General features: G+C 40.7%; 1 protein-coding gene across 3 annotated transcripts in view; it reads right to left on the bottom strand.

Annotated features, from left to right (window-relative positions):
- PLCH1 (phospholipase C eta 1) overlaps positions 1–19,523 on the bottom strand; it is a 232,913-nt gene that overhangs the window by 147,521 nt on the left and 65,869 nt on the right. For all 3 annotated transcript variants that reach the window (XM_075340717.1, XM_075340716.1, XM_075340718.1), the window contains exon 2: positions 6,286–6,432. In XM_075340717.1, the coding sequence (XP_075196832.1) occupies positions 6,286–6,432 (147 nt within the window). The remainder of the gene's footprint in view (positions 1–6,285; positions 6,433–19,523) is intronic.

The following is a 19,523-nucleotide window of genomic DNA, read 5'->3' as shown; positions in this document are numbered from 1 at the left end:
TTTTAGCCAAGTTTCTGTTTTTTTCCACAAATAAGCGCAAAATAGATCATCCTCAATTTACCACTAACATGAAGTACAATATGTCACGATAAAAAATATTCTCAGAATCACTAGGATCTGTTGAAGCGTTCTAGAGTTATTACATTATCAAGTGACACTGCACAGAATGGAAAAAAATGTACCTCGTCTGGAAGCTGAAAACAGGCTTGGGAGTGCAGGGGTTAAATCTAATTCAACAATCTTGTTGGTGAGGCTTCTGGTATCAGTGTATATGCACTTTATGCATGTTTATGTATCTCTATTCCTGCCTGGTGTGTTGAATGTTCTAATTCCTTCTCCTATGCTACCTTGTATATATAGACATAAACTAATAAAAAATAACAATAAAGCAGCAGGAATTGATATTAACTAGCCGTTTTGATTAGAGACCATATTCATCCATGTCACCAAGAGCGGATTTCTCATTAACTATTCTATCATAGGCTTCTAATTCTCATTATTCCTCCTCTTTTCCACTCACTCTATATCTTATTAATACGTAGGAAGGCAAACCAGGGTCCACATACTGACTCATATTTAGGCATAGCATTTCTCTTCTGATACACTCCTTTCTCCATAAATATATTATTCCCTTTATTCTTCAATTCTGTTAAGGTTCGAGGGTTCAGAACTAGCCAATGATATGCCAAAAGTTTATGTGCCTGAAAAAAAAATTCTTGAGATGCCTTCAGCTATTGGAGAGTCTATGTCTACGTAATCTGCCAAAGACCCAAGGTACATCTTCTGGGCTACAGTTTAAGTCTTATCTGAAATACTCTCTTCACAAGATCTAATACTCCCTTCCAAAAGGCTTCTATGGAAACACCCTCCAACATCATGTGCATTAAAGTGACCATTCTCGCTGCCACACCTAGGGCAATTTGCATTTGGGTGAACACCTATTTTAAAAAGGAAGCTTGGGGTTCCATACACACTGTGGACAAGATATATATGTGATAACTTTGGGATTAGCTCAAGGATCTCTCTCCATTGTTCCAAAGAGATATCTCCCAGCTCAGCTTACCATTTAGACTTAACCTCCATTATACTTGTCGCAGACTGAATCAACAACAGTTGCATATAGATACGTGAAATCTAGTAGAATCCGATGAGGCGATATTGTGAATGACTGTGTGTTCACAAACTGTTACAGATGATAGGTTTTTTTTTATTTAAAGGCGTGCCTTAATTGCAGGTAGTGATAGAAGATTTTGTGGGATAGACTAAGCACAAACGGAAGTTGTTCAAAGCTTTTAACCCCTTAACGACCGCGGGCCGTAAAATTACGTCCTAAATGACATAATCTTACTGCCCGCGGTCCTCCGGCGGCAGCATGCCGCGATCGGCACACATCTCAGCTGATTTTCACAGCTGAGATGTGTGCCTGCTAGGCACGAGCAGAATCGTTATCTGCTCGTGCCGATTAACCCCTTATAATGGCGCTGTCAATACATGACAGCGCCATTATAAGCGCAATCGCGGTAAAGTTTTACTTACCGCCGAAACCGGAAGTCACGTGACGCGATCACGTGACTCCCGATAGTTGCCATGGTAGTACAGGGTCATGTGATGACTCCTGTACTACACATGAATTGGTTTCACTTTCGCTGTGCCCGGAGCACAGCAAAAGAGAAAGACAGCGTATCTGCTGTTTACAGCCTTCCAGCTGTGATCAGCAGATACTGCAGAGCGATCGGAATGCTGATCGCAATAGCCCCCTAGGGGGACTAGTAAAATAAAAAAAAAAAGTAAAAAAATAAGTTTTAAAAAATTAAAAAAAAACAAAAAAACCTAAAAGTTCAAATCACCCCCCATTCGCCCCATTAAAAATTAAAGGGTTAAAAAAATAAAAAATATACACACATTTGGTATCGCCGCGTTCAGAAACGCCCGATCTATCAAAATATAAAATCAATTAATCTGATCAGTAAACGGCGTAGCGGCAAAAAAATTCCAAACGCCAAAACGACGTTTTTTTGTCGCCACAACTTTTGCGCAAAATGCAATAAGAGGCGATCAAAACGTAGCATCTGCGCAAAAATGGTACCGTTAAAAACGTCAGCTCGAGACGGAAAAAATAAGCCGTCATTGAGCCTAAGATCCCGAAAAATGAGAACGCTACGGGTCACGGAATATGGCGTAAAACGTGCGCCACTTTTTTCGGACAAACTTCCGATTTTTTTTTAACCCCTTATATAAAAGTAAACCTATACATGTTTGGTGTCTACGAACTCGCACTGACCTGAGGCATCACACCCACACATCAGTTTTACCATATAGTGAACACAGTGAATAAAATATCTCAAAAACCATAGTGCTATCGCACTTTTTTTGCAATTTTTCAGCATTTGGAATTTTTTTGCCATTTTCTAGTACATAATATGGTAAAACTGATGGTTTCATTTAAAAGTACAGCTCGTTCCGCAAAAAATGAGCCCTCACATGACCATATTGACTGAAAAATAAAAAAGTTACGTCTCTCAGAAAAAGAATGGCGAAAAAAAAAAACGGAAAGCGAAAAATCGGCCGGTCGTGAAAGGGTTAAAGATATTCTCCTGAAATAACTGTTCCAAGTCTACTGATCCTTTTTCCCCTCAATGTGTAAAGTCTCTTATTTAAAGAAATCAGATAAAACCAGGCCGCTGTGTAGCAAGTAAAAATGACTTTATAATACTCACTTAAACAGTTGGTTCGGTGCAGACTGGTCAAATGGGTGTCTCCGTTCTCCGGATGCAGCGCTTACTCTTTTGGCCATCTTTGTCCTTCTTCTTCTGAAGCCTGGCTGCATGACGCGTACTATGTCATTCACACAGTCTGCATTGAGGTACTCCACAGGTGCACTTTGATCTGCCCTGAGCAGGGCAGATCAAAGTATGTAGTGTGCCTGCGCAGGATCTCAATGCCTCCGTGTGTGTATGACGTAGGACGTGTCATGCACCCAGGCTTCAGAAGAAGGAGGACAAAAATGGCCGAAAGAGGAGGTGCCGGTACCAGAAAACTGTGCTACCCATCTGACCAGTCTGCACCATACCAACTGTTTAGGTAACTATTATGAAGTGATTTTTACGTTCTACACTGCGGCCGGGCTTTTATATAAAGCATGTTACAATGCTGTATATAAGAGCCCACTAGTGGTGGCCACAGCTTATAGTCACCAAATCTGGTGACAGGTTCCCTTTAATATTTAGGAAATTGCGTATTCTCTAATTTTGATCTCCTTTGTACATGTATAGTCTCGGTGACCTGAGTGAATCAATACAGAGAGAGGAAAGCAGTTCCACAATAATGGGTAACAGGATGGTTTTCTTTACCGGATATTATAAAAAAAGGGATTACATTTAGTGCCAGTGTTAGGCAAGAACTCAAATTTTCATTTGAGCAGAAGATGGAAATGTAAAAGAAAAAAAATACAATTTAATTTTAAAGGAGTAACATGAAAAAGTTAAGGAGTTTAAAGCGCACTTGTCGTTCTCATTGGTTTAACGCTGAAATGTAATTACAGAGCACAGTTTGAACATCAAAGTCAGACTTATCATTCTTTATTTAAGAAAGGGTGCCCTATTTTTAGATAATGACATACTATAAGGACATCTCACTTTATAGAGTTATAAATCACATGAATTATCCAGAAAGAGAAAAATCTTCTCGGAGAAAAGTATACTTATACGTATTGAATTTACTAGGTCACATGCAATATATTTCAGTTAACAAATAAAATAGTTTAACTCGAAGAATTAGGAATAAAAAAAATTCTACAATGAAATTAAGAACAACAAATCTCATATTGGGTTGAAATGTATTTTCCTGAAAATATGTTTTTTCCATACAAACCAAATGTACAAACTTGAACACTTAAAAGGAAACCTGTCCCCAGATTTGTTCCTTATAAACTGTGGCCACCACCAGTAAACTCTTATATACAGCATTCTAGAATACGCTATATAAGAGCCTAGGCCGATCTGTAGAACATAAAATATACTTTTTTTTTATACTCACCTGTGGAGCGGTCCGGTCCAACGGGCATCGCTAATCTTGATCCAGTGCCTCCTATCTTCTTGCAATCGCCGTCCTTCTCTTGGCTCCAGGTGAATGACGAGTCCTACATCATCCACACAGAGTGCTCCATTGTGTTCCTGCGCATGCGTACTTCTATCCGTATTGCTGAGGGCAGAGCAAAGCATAGTAGTGCTCATGCGTGGGCTTGCTTTGACTTTTCCCCGCATCTGCACATTACAGTACTTGTAGTACGTGCGGTGTCCCTTGATAAAGGTAATCCGAAACGGCTGTTGGGAGCGGACCGTGGACCTTCTTTGTTCTCCCCTCTGGAGTGCTGGTATGTAAATTGGCGATTACATGATTGCATTATCCTGGATAGGGTAGTGCCAGGAGTTTAGGGGGATATTCCCTACCTCATGCCATACAACTGTCTACCTAGGAGGGGATTCTTATATGTGAATGACTGAGATTTACTTGTTGTCATCACATTATTTAAGACATTATTATTCTAACTTCAGTCATTCAGTACTTATAAGGCCCTGGTCCCCACGTAGGCGAGGTCCTCTTATTGTTCTCTTTTATTATGTCATGGTAATTTGGAATTGTTTACAATTCCTTTTATTGTTTGTCTTGTGACTTTGATGAATAAAGATTTATGGATTATTTGACTCCATTGTGTGGTTTCCACATTTTGTTTCAGTACTTTGCTCAGTCCTCAGTAGGGCAGAGGGAAGTGTGCATGCGCCGGAGCGCAGTGTAGGACCCTGAGGATGATGTAGGATGCATTATCCACACAAAGCAGGGAAAGAGGAAGGCGACTGCAACCAGAGAAAAAGCGCTGGATCACACTAGATCGCCCCACAGGTGAGTATAAAAAAAGGTTTCTTTTGCATTATAGAGTGGCTTGGTATCTAATTTACAGTATTAAAGAATGCTGTATATAAGGACTCTATGGTGGTGGCCGCAGTTTATATAAAAAAAATACCTGGTGAAAGGTTTGCTTTAAGAAAATTCACCATCCATAATACTCAGGCCTCCAGACTTCAGTTTCAGGGACAGTATTCCTGACTCCAATCATTGTAAGTCATGTAATTGTGCTATGTTTGTCACCTTGTCGCTGCTTTTTTTATTAAAGGTGGTCATACACCTTCAATAGCGGTCAGCCAAATAATGTTCATTTCCCCATAAGTATTCTTACCCCATTAATATGCATGCTGGGCTCGACTTGATCATGCATATGTTTTCAACACAGAGCAATAAGCTGCAATCAGACAACTCTTGAAATAACATTCCCAACCACTCGTTCTTCAAAAATTGACATCAAGAGAATATAAAAACATCAACATAAACATGAGAGAGTTGGGCGATCCCAATAAAGTCAGCTGGAACTTCATTAAATGAGAAAAGCTTTAAAGGCTATAGACACCTTTGAGTGAAGTTTTTATTTAAATATGTACATTTTAGGCTAAAAAAAGTTTGTCCATTGGATTTGATGAAATTTTGCATAATTCATCTTCAATAGTGCCTGTCTCACGCTGTCTCCTCCTTATTCAAGACAGAGTCAACTAAGAATCTGTCCATCAGCAAAGAGGGAGCTTAGTAAAAGACAGATTAAAAGATAGAAGGTACAAATTCCCCATCAGAACAATCTCATCGATGATTTATTAGTCCCATTCAGCAGCCAGCAACGAACAGGGAAACAAGCAGACTTAATAGCCACACGGTACAACATTTTTAATGAATTTGGGGAAAAAAAACATTAAACCCAAAATACAAGCATTAAAGTAATGAAAAGAATGGATCCCACATCTGGCTTTTCACTTATAAAATATCAACAAAGAAAAACTAAACTTAGAAATAAATGATTAAATGGATGGTCCCAAAATACCCTTGTCCTCAGATGCAATTTATTCGAAAATAACAATCACTTAACTCATCCCCCCCAAGTCCTGGGATAATATCCGCCACTGCTCAAAGTGTCTTTTATTGGCTGCAGCACTGAAATCACATCAACAGCACTGCAGCCAATCAGTGAGCTCAGACGTTCTGCATGGGCTGTACAGTCTGCACGAGCAGAGCCGTGAGCTGTGATTGGCTGCTGCTCTGCCGATGTTCCATTTTCAATGTCACAAAATCAACTGTAATTCATATATCCGAAGCATCGATCACCTTTAGTTTTCAGCATCACAGTAAACCACATTTTTTCCTATAGACTAGTTTTGCTTTCATTTGGACACGAAATAAACTTACTTTTAGCTTTCTCACTCTTCCTGGAGGGTCTCCATCTAATACATGTACGATGTTCATCCAGGTAGAACAGACGGACCAGACCCTTTGTTCCACTTTTCAGTTTGATCATCTGCGTTCCAGATTGCATTACACTCATACATCTTTCAACTGCAAAATAAAGATAATGTACAATTTTACTGGATAGTCAGAGGAAAAAAAAATATTATATTGAGTGCACCATCAATGCAGTCCAGGAAACTTTACAGAATACACCAAAGTATATACTGGGGGGTCAGATAATCACATTACAAAGCCCCCTAGTGAGATTAAAAACATAGGTAAAATATAATTTAATAATTGATTTTTAAAATAAAATAAATTAATAACAATAAGTACATATGTTCTCACCTGAATCTTATCTACCCGCAATAAAGTTAAAAAGAATAAATGTTATGTCTTTTTTCATCTCTGTTCAAGACCATGCCAGAAAGACATTGAACACTAAGGCAACGAGTAAAAGGCAGAGAAAGCAGTGATGTACATTAGTGATGAGCGAGCACTACCATGCTCGGGTGCTCGGTACTCGTAACAAGTAGTGATGAGCGAGCACTACCATGCTCGAGTGCTCGGTACTCGTAACAAGTAGTGATGAGCGAGCACTATATGCTCCGGTACTCGTAATGAGTAGTCAGATACCTAAACAGGCTCAACTTTAAATGAGAATAATGGAAGTTTATGGGAAACTCAAGCATTTATCCAGGAAGATCTTCAGTAAAGTTGCTCGAACTCGCCATTAGCTTCCATTATACTCTGTACAGGACTCGCACCCATCCGAGCATCTGACTGCTCGTTACGATACCTGAGCACCTGAACATCTATATGCATCTCGGCGTCTTCAAGGAAAGTGGAATAAAACCCTCTGAAATCAGTGTTGGTCACAAGCAATCTATTACTTAGGTTAACTAAAAATGTTTAAGCTGAAAAGGAGCGGAATATAAAAAGATATCACACAGGAGAAAGTCAGGAACTTGGATTATTTTTTTTTTAATTTTTTTTTTTAAATCAAGAGGTAATTTTTGTTATAAGGATGATGCCGAAAGAATAATGTCACACCTCTACTTCTCATAGACAGAGGTCATTATTAATTACATAGCATGGTGATTTATCAGACACAATTATTGTTAGTCCTTTAATTACGACTTCATTGTTTGACAAATTCCCTTTTCAATCTCACAGGAAAACCTTTTCGCTATGATTTGCATAATTAATTATGTGCATGAACAGTATTGTAAAGACATGGGTAAAAGTCTATGCCCTGTAATTATGATTTTATTTCAGCCCTAATACCTTCCCTTCTGCACACTTCATCTCAACACTTGAAATCTTTAGCTAACAATTTACATTTCCCGAAAAGGACAGAGGACATTATAAGGAACCTGTCAGCTCCAACATGCACCCAGAACCACGAGCAGTTCTGTGTCATATTGCTAATCCCTGCCTAATGGTCCCTGCATACACTAGCATAGATAAAGGGATCTTTAGAAAAATTATTTCTAAAGATGTTTTATCGTATGATAATGAGCGAGGGGACTAGTCCCCTGGGAGCTAGTTCCCTTGGCTAGTCGGCACCATTAGCATGTTAGTACGCCCCTATGGGTGAGCTAACATGCTAATGAATACGCAGCGTCAGAAGATGATCTCACTCAACTCTCCGCTGCCATTACCGCCCGAAGTTGGATTTTGGACTCAGTGCGCATAACCCTGCAATTTCTCCGGGGTCATGCGCACTTAGCCGAAATTCAGTGCTGGGCGGCAAAGGCAGCCGAAGAGGTGAGTGAGATCATCCTCTGACACTGCACATTCATTAGCATGTTAGCACACCCACAGGGGCGTACTAACATGCTAATGGTGCCGACTAGCCAGGGGAACTAACGCCCAGGGGACTAGTCTCCTCGCTCATTAGCATATGATAAAAGATCTTTAGAAATACTTTTCTAAAGATCTCTTTATCTATGCTAGTGTATGCAGGGACCACTAGGCAGGAATTAGCAATATGCTCATTAAATTAGTTTTAAGGTCTTCTGCTTTTACAGAGGGGGCCATGGAGGATTGTGGGATACCATTCTGTATGCCAGGATCCCTCAAACCAGAAATTTGTACTCGATTCTTTGCTGGAACGCCAGGATGTTTAGCCTGCAATTAGGGAGAGTTGAGGACATTTTGTTTAATAAGGTACACTTCGCAAAATGATCTGTCTGTGGCTGCCCACTGTTTTCTTAAATAAATAATAAGAAAAAAAGTTTCTACTTTTTTTTTTTTCAGCAACGCCATAGATGCTCAAATGGATGAACATCTGGGGCATTTGAAGGCCAAATCATCACCTTTAACTTTTAATCACATCAGTCATGAAATTTCTGATCAATTTTTGAAGTGTGACAGAGCGTATTGCCAAATATAAAGACACCACTACTAATAAGGAATACCACCGCAACGAAGAGACGTCCTTAGTCTCCAGCAATGTTTAGGTAAGTGGTATGTGTCTCAAAAAAAATATGTAACCCCATTTGACGTATCTAACCTATTAATATGGATAGGTAATAAAGTGCTGAAAAAAATCTGTATGCCTCATATTAGATGCCATCTTGTGGAAAAATTTTATTCCTCTATGTAAATGAGGTAATTCAGACTATGGGGTGGACCCTGACCGGAAGATAACACTGCTTCCTTGCATCATTAGAGTAGCTGTCGCCTTCCAAAAGCGTCACAGTATCCGTGTGATGTCTAAATTGTGTTCCTGCAATTCCGAGCCTGCGCACCTCAATTGCTGATGTTCCACTGTAGTGTTCCGCCCTTCTATGCGCAGTGGCTTTAGGTTTCTTCTTCGCATGTGCCGGCTCACTGGAGCAGAAGTAACAGTGACTCTCTGATGCCTTCGAAGAAAAAACATGAAGCCAATGCTCATAGAAAGGCAGAACACTACAGTGGAAAATCAGTAATTGCAGTGTGAAGGGGCACGATTTCAAGACAGCAATTAGGCTATGTTCACACTGTGCGTTTTTTAGGTACAAATTTGCCTTGCTTTTATGCAAATCCATGCTAATAAAACGCTGCTTTTTACAATCCCAGCAAAGTCTATAAGATTTCTGAAATCTCATGCACACACACACAAATACGTCAGGCTGTTTTCCTGACTGTTTTGTGAAACACCTCCGGTTTTGCTGCGATCTGAAAAGAATGAACATGTCAATTCTTTTCAGTGCTTTTGCTACGGTTTTTCACCCTAGTGACAGGTGGATTTACAGATACCCTGCGAGTCCACCTGTCACTAGATACCCGGAATTGATCCAGGGTATGTGGCCTGCACTTAAATGGTAGTGGGGATAGGGGGATTGGAGCAGGCGTGTATGTTTACCAAATCCCCGATGCGGCTGTATGCTCCCACGGCTCCTTCATTTCCCCGCTCATTACATATTCGCTGCTTCATCTGTTATTGGTTGCAGTCAGACGACCCCCCAGCATCTGACTGCAACTAATCACAGACCTGGTCTGTGGGTCTAGCAAAGAGAATGAGTGAGCCGCTCATTAAGCGGTGACCTCACTCAGGCTATTTACTTTCACAGGTATTGCCAACTGTGACCAGGAATCAGCTGAGTGAAGTGACCGCTCATCATGCAGCTCATTCATTCTCTGGAGCTCACAGCAGGCAGTCTAATTCTATTGCACTCGCTGCGATCTTCAGATGTAGCACAGCTGAATGGCCATGGGACCTCGTGTGGATTACGTCTGACTGGCAGGGGTGATTATAGGGTTAATTAAGTGGAGAAAGAGGGGGCTTTTTGTAATTTTATTTCAAATAAAGTATTTTTCCAATGTTTGAGTTTATTTCTTTTCACTTATTACAGATTGGTGATGGGGGGTATGATCTGCGATTAACCCCTTATTACCCTGATTGCCACCGCACCAGGGCAATTCAGGAAGAGCCGGATAAAGTGCTGGGATTGTCGCATCTAATGGATGCGACAATCCTGGGCGGCTGCAGGCTGATATTTTTAGGCTGGGTCTCTCTTGCCTGAGAATACCAGCCCACAGCTGTGGGCTTTATCTTGGCTGGGTATCAAAATTTGGGGGGGACTGCACGCTGTTTTTTTAAAAGAATAATTTATTTAAATAATTAAAAAACAGCGTGTGGTCCCTTTTATTTTGAAACCCAGCCAAGATAAAGCCCACAGCTGGGGGCTGCAGCCTGTGGCTGTAGGCTTTATCTGTGCTGGGTATTATAATATGGGAGAACCCTATGTCATTTTTTTTAATTTATTTATTTTTTTACTGTATAATAGACCCACAGACTCCAGTGGGGGGGAAGCAGTGAATATGCATGAGGCTAATCAGCGACACCAGAAGTAGGAGGGGCCTCGGGAGCAGGTACGAATAAGCCTAGAATGCATGGGATCCTTCCAGGTTAGTGGGTGTGGCTAACTCGGTTAGTGGGCATGAACGGCTTGGTGAGTGAGCTTGGAGATGTTTTCTCCCTGCCACTACAATCATGCTTTGTCCCCCATGTGATAGGGGCCTGTTGAATGACGTCATACCTGGAAGGAGCCCATACACTCTAGCATCTACCAGAGACTGGTAAGCATAGCGCGCTTGCTTTACTTTTTTTTTTTTTACTACCCGAGTGCCGGATCTAGGTCACTCTCGGCCCGACTGAACACTCAAATACTGTTGAAGCCTTGCTTGTCTTGACATCACATTAAAAATGCCACAAAGAAATGCCACCAAAACCATAGATGGCTCCCAGGAGAAATCCTGCCACAAGATTAGGTTTTGGTCAGGAAAAAAACGCTGCAAAAATGTACTGTGTGAACATAGCCCTAGATGTCACAGGGATACCGAGACAATGATGGGAGGCAACAGTGTAGAAAATCAGTCTTGAAAGCACATAGTTTTCATGGTACCTTACCATGGATAGCAATAAAAACAATCAAACAATCAACTGTGGAACAAATCAAGCCAGACATGTCACTCAAAGCAAGCTTCACGTAGCTACAACTTGCCTACTTTGGACACATCTTATAAAAAAAGTAATCTCTGGAGCAGGCCATCATAGTTGTTAAAATAGAAGGAACAAGGCAAAAAAGAAAAGCAACAGGATGGCTTGATACTATCAAGATAATGGTGGTGGAGGCCCTGGTGGACCTATCCAGACATGCACAAGATCGATCTTCCTACAGAGCATTCATCCATCAAGTCGCCATGGCACGAGACAGATCTAAAGGCTGTTAAATTAATAAATAACATTCTCAGTCAGTCTATGAGTGCTTAATACTTTCTTTTTCAAGAGGTTCCCAAGCCCCCTTTTTTCCCATTATCCACTGGTCCAGTTCTGATATCCAAAGGCCTATTGTAGGCACAGGCATATGCACTAGTCTGCAGCTACTCAGCCCTATACTGAGCAAGCTATCAAACAATATGTGCTCTGACACCTTTCTATCATAACCAACAGTAACTTTTTACCAATTTCTGCTATACCATCTCTTCTGTGGGATCAAATTAGCCAGAAAGCCAGATTTGACCATTTTCCTGCTTCGAACCGACTAACTTCAGCAACGTACTCTTCCTATGCTGCCTAACAAATCTCATGAGGTGAAAGGTGTCATTGTAACGAGATAATCAATCTTATTAATCTCACCTTACAGTAGTTTTAATGTAATGTTTTATTAGCATATAGTGTGGTAAATGAGCATCAATAAGGGGAAGTAGAAAGTTGGGTTTTCAGAGTGGTAGTGTGTCGGGCAGAAAAATGGCACAACTTTTACTGTGAAATGACACCTTTTTGAGGCAGTTATTGGACATGTGTTTTACAGGAAAAAAAATCTGCATCTGAAAACTGTGTTAAATTGTGGCAAACCTTGTATTTCAGCATAGTAATTGGTCTCTCAGCACACCACCAGTATGGGGTAAAGTAACTAAAGAAGTAGAGTTTATAGACTGAGTGGGCAAGGAGTCAGAAATGTGCTTTGATTTTCTATTTAGTCATATTAGCTGTTCTCCTCACTTTTGCCCGCATTCCTGTCCCTGTGGATTGAGGTCAGTTATTCTACTGCCGCTCAGAGCTGTGTGACCCCATCACTGGCAGAGAGCAGTCAGCTTATCGGCTACAGGTGAACATCCCAGCTTTACCCTTTCCTCGACTTCATTTATTGGTTTGACAGCTATTATAATACACTTTAAGGACAAGTTCAGAGGGTTCATAAGAACCGCGCAGAGCTTTGTTCTACAAATGTTATCAAACAACAACCATATCGTCCTGAGTCAATCCCATAGTATCAGCAATCATGACAAAGAAGAATAATTCAATGCCGAAAGGAAGGAAGTCAGCCATAACAATCAGCCCAGCAAGTGCCAGGGAACAGAAACATTCAAGGATAGTACTATTATTAATAAGATAACAATATATTCAATACTAGCTGTACAATAACCTAGAACGGATCTCCCGGGAGAGCCAGCTCTGCAACAGTTTTCCTACTAACATTCCTAACAGAAATATTATGCACTGAATAGAGCAATGTGCTTTATGTTAATATAGTATGATCCAGGTCAACTCCATGGGGAAATAATAGGGAAGGATTGAAAACAAGAGTGATGCCCCCAGAGACGCTCACTGCAAACACAAATTGGCAATATATTTAGAATAAAACAGATGGCTGCAAGTCATAATTTCAACTAAAGATGCCCAATCTGCATCTAACCCAAAGGATGCTTATGTGCCACCTGGATTTATACAGTAGGTTGTATGGATTCTGTTTAAGCAGAATTTAGGGTACAAACAGTGATTTGACAGTAAAAATAAAAAAATGCATACTTTCAATGGAAATTGTGCTTGTGCATTATTACTTGCTCCGGCACCTACTCTACTAGATCCATCCCAATACATACTTGCTCCTGCGCTTACTCTACTGGTTCCATCCAAATACTTCCCTTTTACAGCACTGCACCTGTGAGTAGGTTAATTCTAAAATGAATAGGTGCTTATTCACACTTCCATACTTTTTTTTTTCTATACTTGTTTCATATTTTTTTCTCCGAATTGTCTGTTATTTATCCCTATTTATCCCATTGTTTTTGTTAAGTGATTAACTTTTTTTCGTTGTAATTTTTGTAATGTTGCCAAAGTAAGTTAATGAAAACGGAAATGTAAGCACTTTCAACTTTTTTAATGATCGCTTTTGGGGGATCGTTTTTCTTATTGTTTTACTTAAATGTATGTATTTTGAGATAAAAATCATTTTTGCAATTGGGTTTCATTGAAGAGGTTGCCTTCTCAGGCTCAGTGTTAGGGCTCACAAAAATCCCAGCATGCTGTGATTGGCAGTGTATCTTGGCTCACTTGCACTCATACAAATCTACAAGTGTATGTGAAACATCAGACTGCACTGATGTCATCCGAGTGCAGTTCGATATACACAGAGACAGCCAATGAAAAAAAGGAGAAATGAATCTCTCCATCACCTCTGCACCTGTGATCTGATTCTTGCCTGCAAGAGAATCGAAACAAAGTAGAATGACACTCGGATCACGCTCACAGCAGAGTGCGCTGAGTGTCATTAGCATATCCCATTGGATGCATATGCTAGTGTGATCCTGGACTTACTTTGCCTATTACTAGAGGCAGAATTACTAATCCAAGAATTGGTCAGTCCACTTGTTCCGACAGGAGTGTTTGTGTTTAGTTTCACCCATCACTAGTTACAGACATCTCAGGGAAGTCTGTGTTACCGTTCGGCCATTCTGTTAAAAAAAAAAAAAAAAAAGTAGAAAAAAAAGCCATGATGGGGATTAAAGCAGGACAGTTATACTTACAGAGCCTCCTGGGCAGTAGTCACACTGCTTCCGGGTCCGCTCATTAGATGTCATGCATAATCATGGTTTTCCCCGCCCACCCTCTGTGACAGTGTCTGTGATTGGTTGCAGTTAGACTGCCAGCATCTGTGATTGGTTGCCCTCACAATACCTGTTGGGTCCTGGAAGTGGAATGTAAAGCTAAATAATTGGAAAAAATGAAGCAGACAGTCAGAGGCTGCAAACCCAGTTGTGTGCTTTATATTGTCTTTGTAAATTTTAATAATTAAAAAAAATGTATTAAGTTCCACCCCAATTTTGATACCCAATCAAAATAAAGCAAACAACTGGGAGCTGGTATTCCCAGGTTGGGGAGGCCCATGGTTATTGGGCCCTCCTTAGCCTAAAAATAGCAGCTTGCAGCCCCCAGAATTGATGCATCCATTAGATTCGCCAATCCTGGCGCTCACGTGGATCATCCAGATTCCCCTGGATAAGTGGCAATCAGGTAATATAAGGAGTTAATGACAGCTGTGATTTGTAAAAAAAAAAAAATCATAGTTGTCAAGCCCGAGGTTAATAATAGGTGTAGGGTCTATGAGACAGAAAAATCCTTCATTTATACAAAAAAGACCCCTCTTTCTCCAATTTATTAACCCTCAATACACCCCTGCAGGTCCGACATAATCCATAGCTACAACATCCCGTAACAATCACAGCTCTGCTACATCCTGAAGTCGCAGTTATTGGTCACATCAGAAAACACGGCAGCTGTGAGCAGTGACATCAATGAGTTAACCTGAGGTAGCAGGTGGCTATTCCCACAGTACCTCAGCTGTGATCTCAGGTGAACTGACCTGAGGTGAACTCCGTGAACTCACATTAGGTGAACTCTATGAACTCACCTGAGGTGAAGTCATTCAACTCAATGCTGGATTACTGTATTAGGCTATGTTCACACATTGAATATTTGGTTGCAGACAGTTCTGCACCCAATCTGCATCTCCTGGCAAATAAGTGCACTGAAACTGCGTTTTTGATGCGGTTTAAGTGCATTTTTTTACCAGATGTACAACTACCACTGATCAGCATAACAAAAGTGAAATAAAATGGTACAAAATGTGCCAATAGTTGACTCTAAGGCGGGCTTTACACGTTGCGACATCGGTAACTATATATCGTCGGGGTCACGTCATTAGTGACACACATCTGGCGTCGTACCGACATCGCAGCGTGTAAAACCTAGGAGCGACGATCACCGATCACAAAAACGTCAAAAATTGTTGATCGGTGACACATCGTTCCTTTTCATAATATCGTTACTGCTGCCGGTACGATGTTGTTTGTCGTTCCTGCAGCACCATACATCACTGTGTGTGACACCGCAGGAACGACAAACATCTCCTTACCTGCCTCCACCGACAATGCAGAAGGAAGGAGGTGGGCGGGATGTTATGTCCCGCTCATCTCTGCCCCTCCGCTTCTATTGGCCGGCCGCTTAGTGACGTCGCGGTGACACCGAACGCACCTCCCCCATGAAGGAGGGATTGTTTTTGGCGGTCACAGCTACGTCGCCGACTAGGTATGTGCGTGTGAAGCTGCCGTAGCGATAATGTTCGCTACGGCAGCAATCACCACATATCGCATGTGCGACGGGGGCGGGTGCTATCGCGCTCGAGATCGCTAGCGAGCTAGCGATGTCGCAGCGTGTAAAGTACCCCTAAAAGTAAGCACTATGCAAGTTTAATGTATTTCAATGAAAGACAGCTTTACAGTGGTTTTTCCTACAAAAAAGTTCATTTTAATCAATAGATCTTACAACAAAAAAGTTCCACAATTGGATGTGTTAAAGAGAAATGTTCTTGTGCTTGACCATACAGGAACCTGGCCTGATCATACTGCAGCTCCTGGGCAGGGAAGGATGCAACAGAATATAATAATAATAATAATAATTTTTATTTATATAGCGCCAACATATTCTGCAGCGCTTTACAATTCAAAGGGCACATGTATAGACAATATGAGACAATACAAACAACAAAATTCAGATACCAAGAGGAGTGAGAGCCCTGCTCGTAAGCTTACAGTCTATGAGAAAATAGGGGAGGCACAAAAGGTGAATGGGGGGAAAAAAGCTTGTCATATATGGGACAGCCATCAATTTAATAGGGGATTCAAAACCAGCTACGTGGACCGATCATCAGCCAGAAGTACAGAGTGTAAAAAAGTACATGAAGAGGAATACAACAGAAGATACAGGGGACAAGAATCGGAAGTAAATTTTATGAAGGGCAGAATGGCACTAGATTAGATGAGGGAGGTGAGGTGATAGGCTAGTCTAAAGAAATGCGTTTTTAGGGCCCACTTAAAAGGTGTGGATGTTGGAAATTACAGAATTACAGTATAAATGACATATATATATATATATATATATATATAAATATATACATACATACCATATAAATATATATATATATATATATATATACACCATATATATATATATTGTATATATATACACACACATACATACATACCGTATATATATATATATATATATATATATATATATACACACACACACACACACACACAGTATATATATATATATATATATATATATATATATATATATATATATATATATATATATTATATATATAAAAAAACACACAGCATATATACACACACGTATATATATATAAACAAAAATGTACTATCTGTACTATCCTATCTTGCAACAGTATTACCTAATCTTAACCTCCCCCATTTACTGATTTTATTCCCTAGGGGGTACTTCTCACATAGCGAGATCGCTAGCGAGATCGCTGCTGAGTCACGTTTTTTGTGACGCACCAGTGACGTCATTAGCGATCTCGCTGTGTGTGACACTGAGCAGCGATCTGGCCCCTGCTGTGAAATCGCTGCTCGTTACACAATGCTCTGGTTCATTTTTTGGACGTTGCTCTCCCGCTGTGAAGCACACATCGCTGTGTTTGACAGCGACAGAGCAACGATCTGAATGTGCAGGGAACAGGGAGCCGGCTTCTGGCAGCCTGCAGTAAGCTGTAACCAAGGTAAATATCGGGTAACCAAGCGAAGTGCTTTGCTTGGTTACCCGATATTTACCTTTGTTACTAGCGTCCGCCACTCTCAGGCTGCCAGAGCCGGCTCACTGCACACGTATCCGGAGTACACATCGGGTAAATAAGCAAAGCGGTTTGCTTATTAACCCAATGTGTACTCTGGCTACGAGTGCAGGGAGCCAGTGCTAAGCGGTGTGCGCTGGTAACCAAGGTAAATGTCGGGTAACCAAGCTCTTGGTTACCCGATATTTACCTTAGTTACCAAGCGCAGCATCGCTTCCACGCGTCGCTGGGGGCTGGTCACTGGTCGCTGGTGAGATCTGCCTGATTGACAGCTCACCAGCGACCATGTTGCGACGCACCAGCGATCCTGACCAGTTCAAAATCGCTGGTGGGATCGCTGGAGAGTCGCTTAAGTGTGACGGTACCCTTAGGCAACATTCAGTCAGCCATGCACCCTTGTTGCCCTTTCAGAGTCCACTATCTAGGGAACTACAAACTCTATCTCCATCCGGGAACCCAAAAAGGCAAGTCTACATCTATGACCCCACTGTAATCCATTACCCCCTCCCCCTCTCCCCTCCCCCCCCACTTTTTTGTTTCGGACTCATTTTAAACCTTTTTGTTTTTGCCATACTAGTGAAACTCTGCATACTACTTTGGAGCTACATTACCTCCTCAAAGATAACTCAATTAATCTCCAAAACGGCAGGTATCCAAAATATTTTTAATATTTATATATTCATACATATTTTATCCAATTCCCTTATCACTGTGTTTCCTTCACTAGCGCAGCAGTCATATACATAATTCCGTTTTGTTTTTATACCCTGACAGGTTCACGCGGATCCTGTCCACTGCTTGCAGCTTTCAAAATTGTGAGACAAGCTATCTTCTCAATAAACCCCATTTGTTTTAGAGGTGATACAGTCCCCTTTTATCTTTTTCCGTGAGCGCTAGTGTTTTGTTTTAGATTAAATATAGAAACAACTTTCAGTGCAGCACTTAAAAATAAATTGGGTGCAAAATCCTTCACAACAGCATCCTACCGTCCCTTCAATATTTTAAAAAAAATCAGAAGGCGGCACTCCACTTCTCTTTCAAATAAAATCTTCTTTAATGGCCCATATCACAGGACGTTTCGATCAAAGGCTGACCTTTTTCCAAAAAGGTCCCTCATCTAATCTAGTCCCATTCTGCCCTTCATAAAATGTCGTTCCAATTCTTGTCCCCTGTATCTTCTGATTGCATTCCTCTTCATGTACTTTTTTACACTCTATGTATAAATTCTGGCTGGCGACCGGTCCACGCAGGTGGTTTTGAATCCCTATTGAATTGATGACTGTCCCATATATGACAACCTGTTTTTCCCCCATTCACCTTTTGTGCCTCCCCTATTTCCTCATAAACTGTAAGCTTACGAGCAGGGCCCTCGCTCCTCTTGGTATCTGAATTTTGTTATTTGTATTGTCTCATATTGTCTATACATGTCGCCTTTGAATTGTAAAGCGCTGCGGAATACCGTATGTTGGCGCTATATAAATAATAAAAATATTATTATTAGTTTATTATTAAGTCTAAAAAAATCGGAAATCCTCTATTTCTAGCTACAGATGTAGAGATAAAGCTCTAGAAACTAGTGTGAACTGTACCCAGTGGTGCTCCGGTTGTAAGCGTTGAAGGTGGCTTCTAGTCTCTAGGACAAAAGAATGTCAGCTGTCATGCACCACAATCTTACAAATGTATAGCAATGAACACCAAATATTAAAGTTAAAAAAAAAGTATATTGTAGATCTGACCAAGTAATTCTTTATAATTCTACTAAAGGTGATGTTTTATGAGAGATAACCCCTTCAAGATCAGGGCCAGTGATTTTACCAGTGAAAGGCCACAGTTAGACATATTCCTTACTGAAGTTGCTGCCGGGGAAATATAGGATCACATCACAATCTGAATCATGTTCAGGGATGGCTAGAGGAATACACAAATTTTGCTGCTTTTTCAAAAAACAGTGCCACAATTTTCTGCAGGTGGAATGTGGTATTACAATTTCCTTTATGGGGATCGCTTCAATGCTTTTCCTCACTTGCTAGCTGATAAAACTACATCGTGAACAATCACAAAGTCTCCTTGTAGAGTTGTTCTGCCAGCAAAAATAAAAGGAGAACATTTTATTTAGATCATATTCGAATAAACCATTACAAAGCATTCCTACACCAGCTATTCAGGTAATTGAAGATGGATAATCCGCAATCTACAGAGCAGTGTTGCTTTCCTAGGCACAAGGCAATGGGAAAGCCCTGCTAAAAGCTGATGGACAGCAGCTTACACTCC

Source organism: Anomaloglossus baeobatrachus, chromosome 3, assembly GCF_048569485.1.
Source record: "Anomaloglossus baeobatrachus isolate aAnoBae1 chromosome 3, aAnoBae1.hap1, whole genome shotgun sequence".
Taxonomy (NCBI): domain Eukaryota; kingdom Metazoa; phylum Chordata; class Amphibia; order Anura; family Aromobatidae; genus Anomaloglossus; species Anomaloglossus baeobatrachus.
This window is presented reverse-complemented; position numbering and strand designations above follow the sequence as displayed.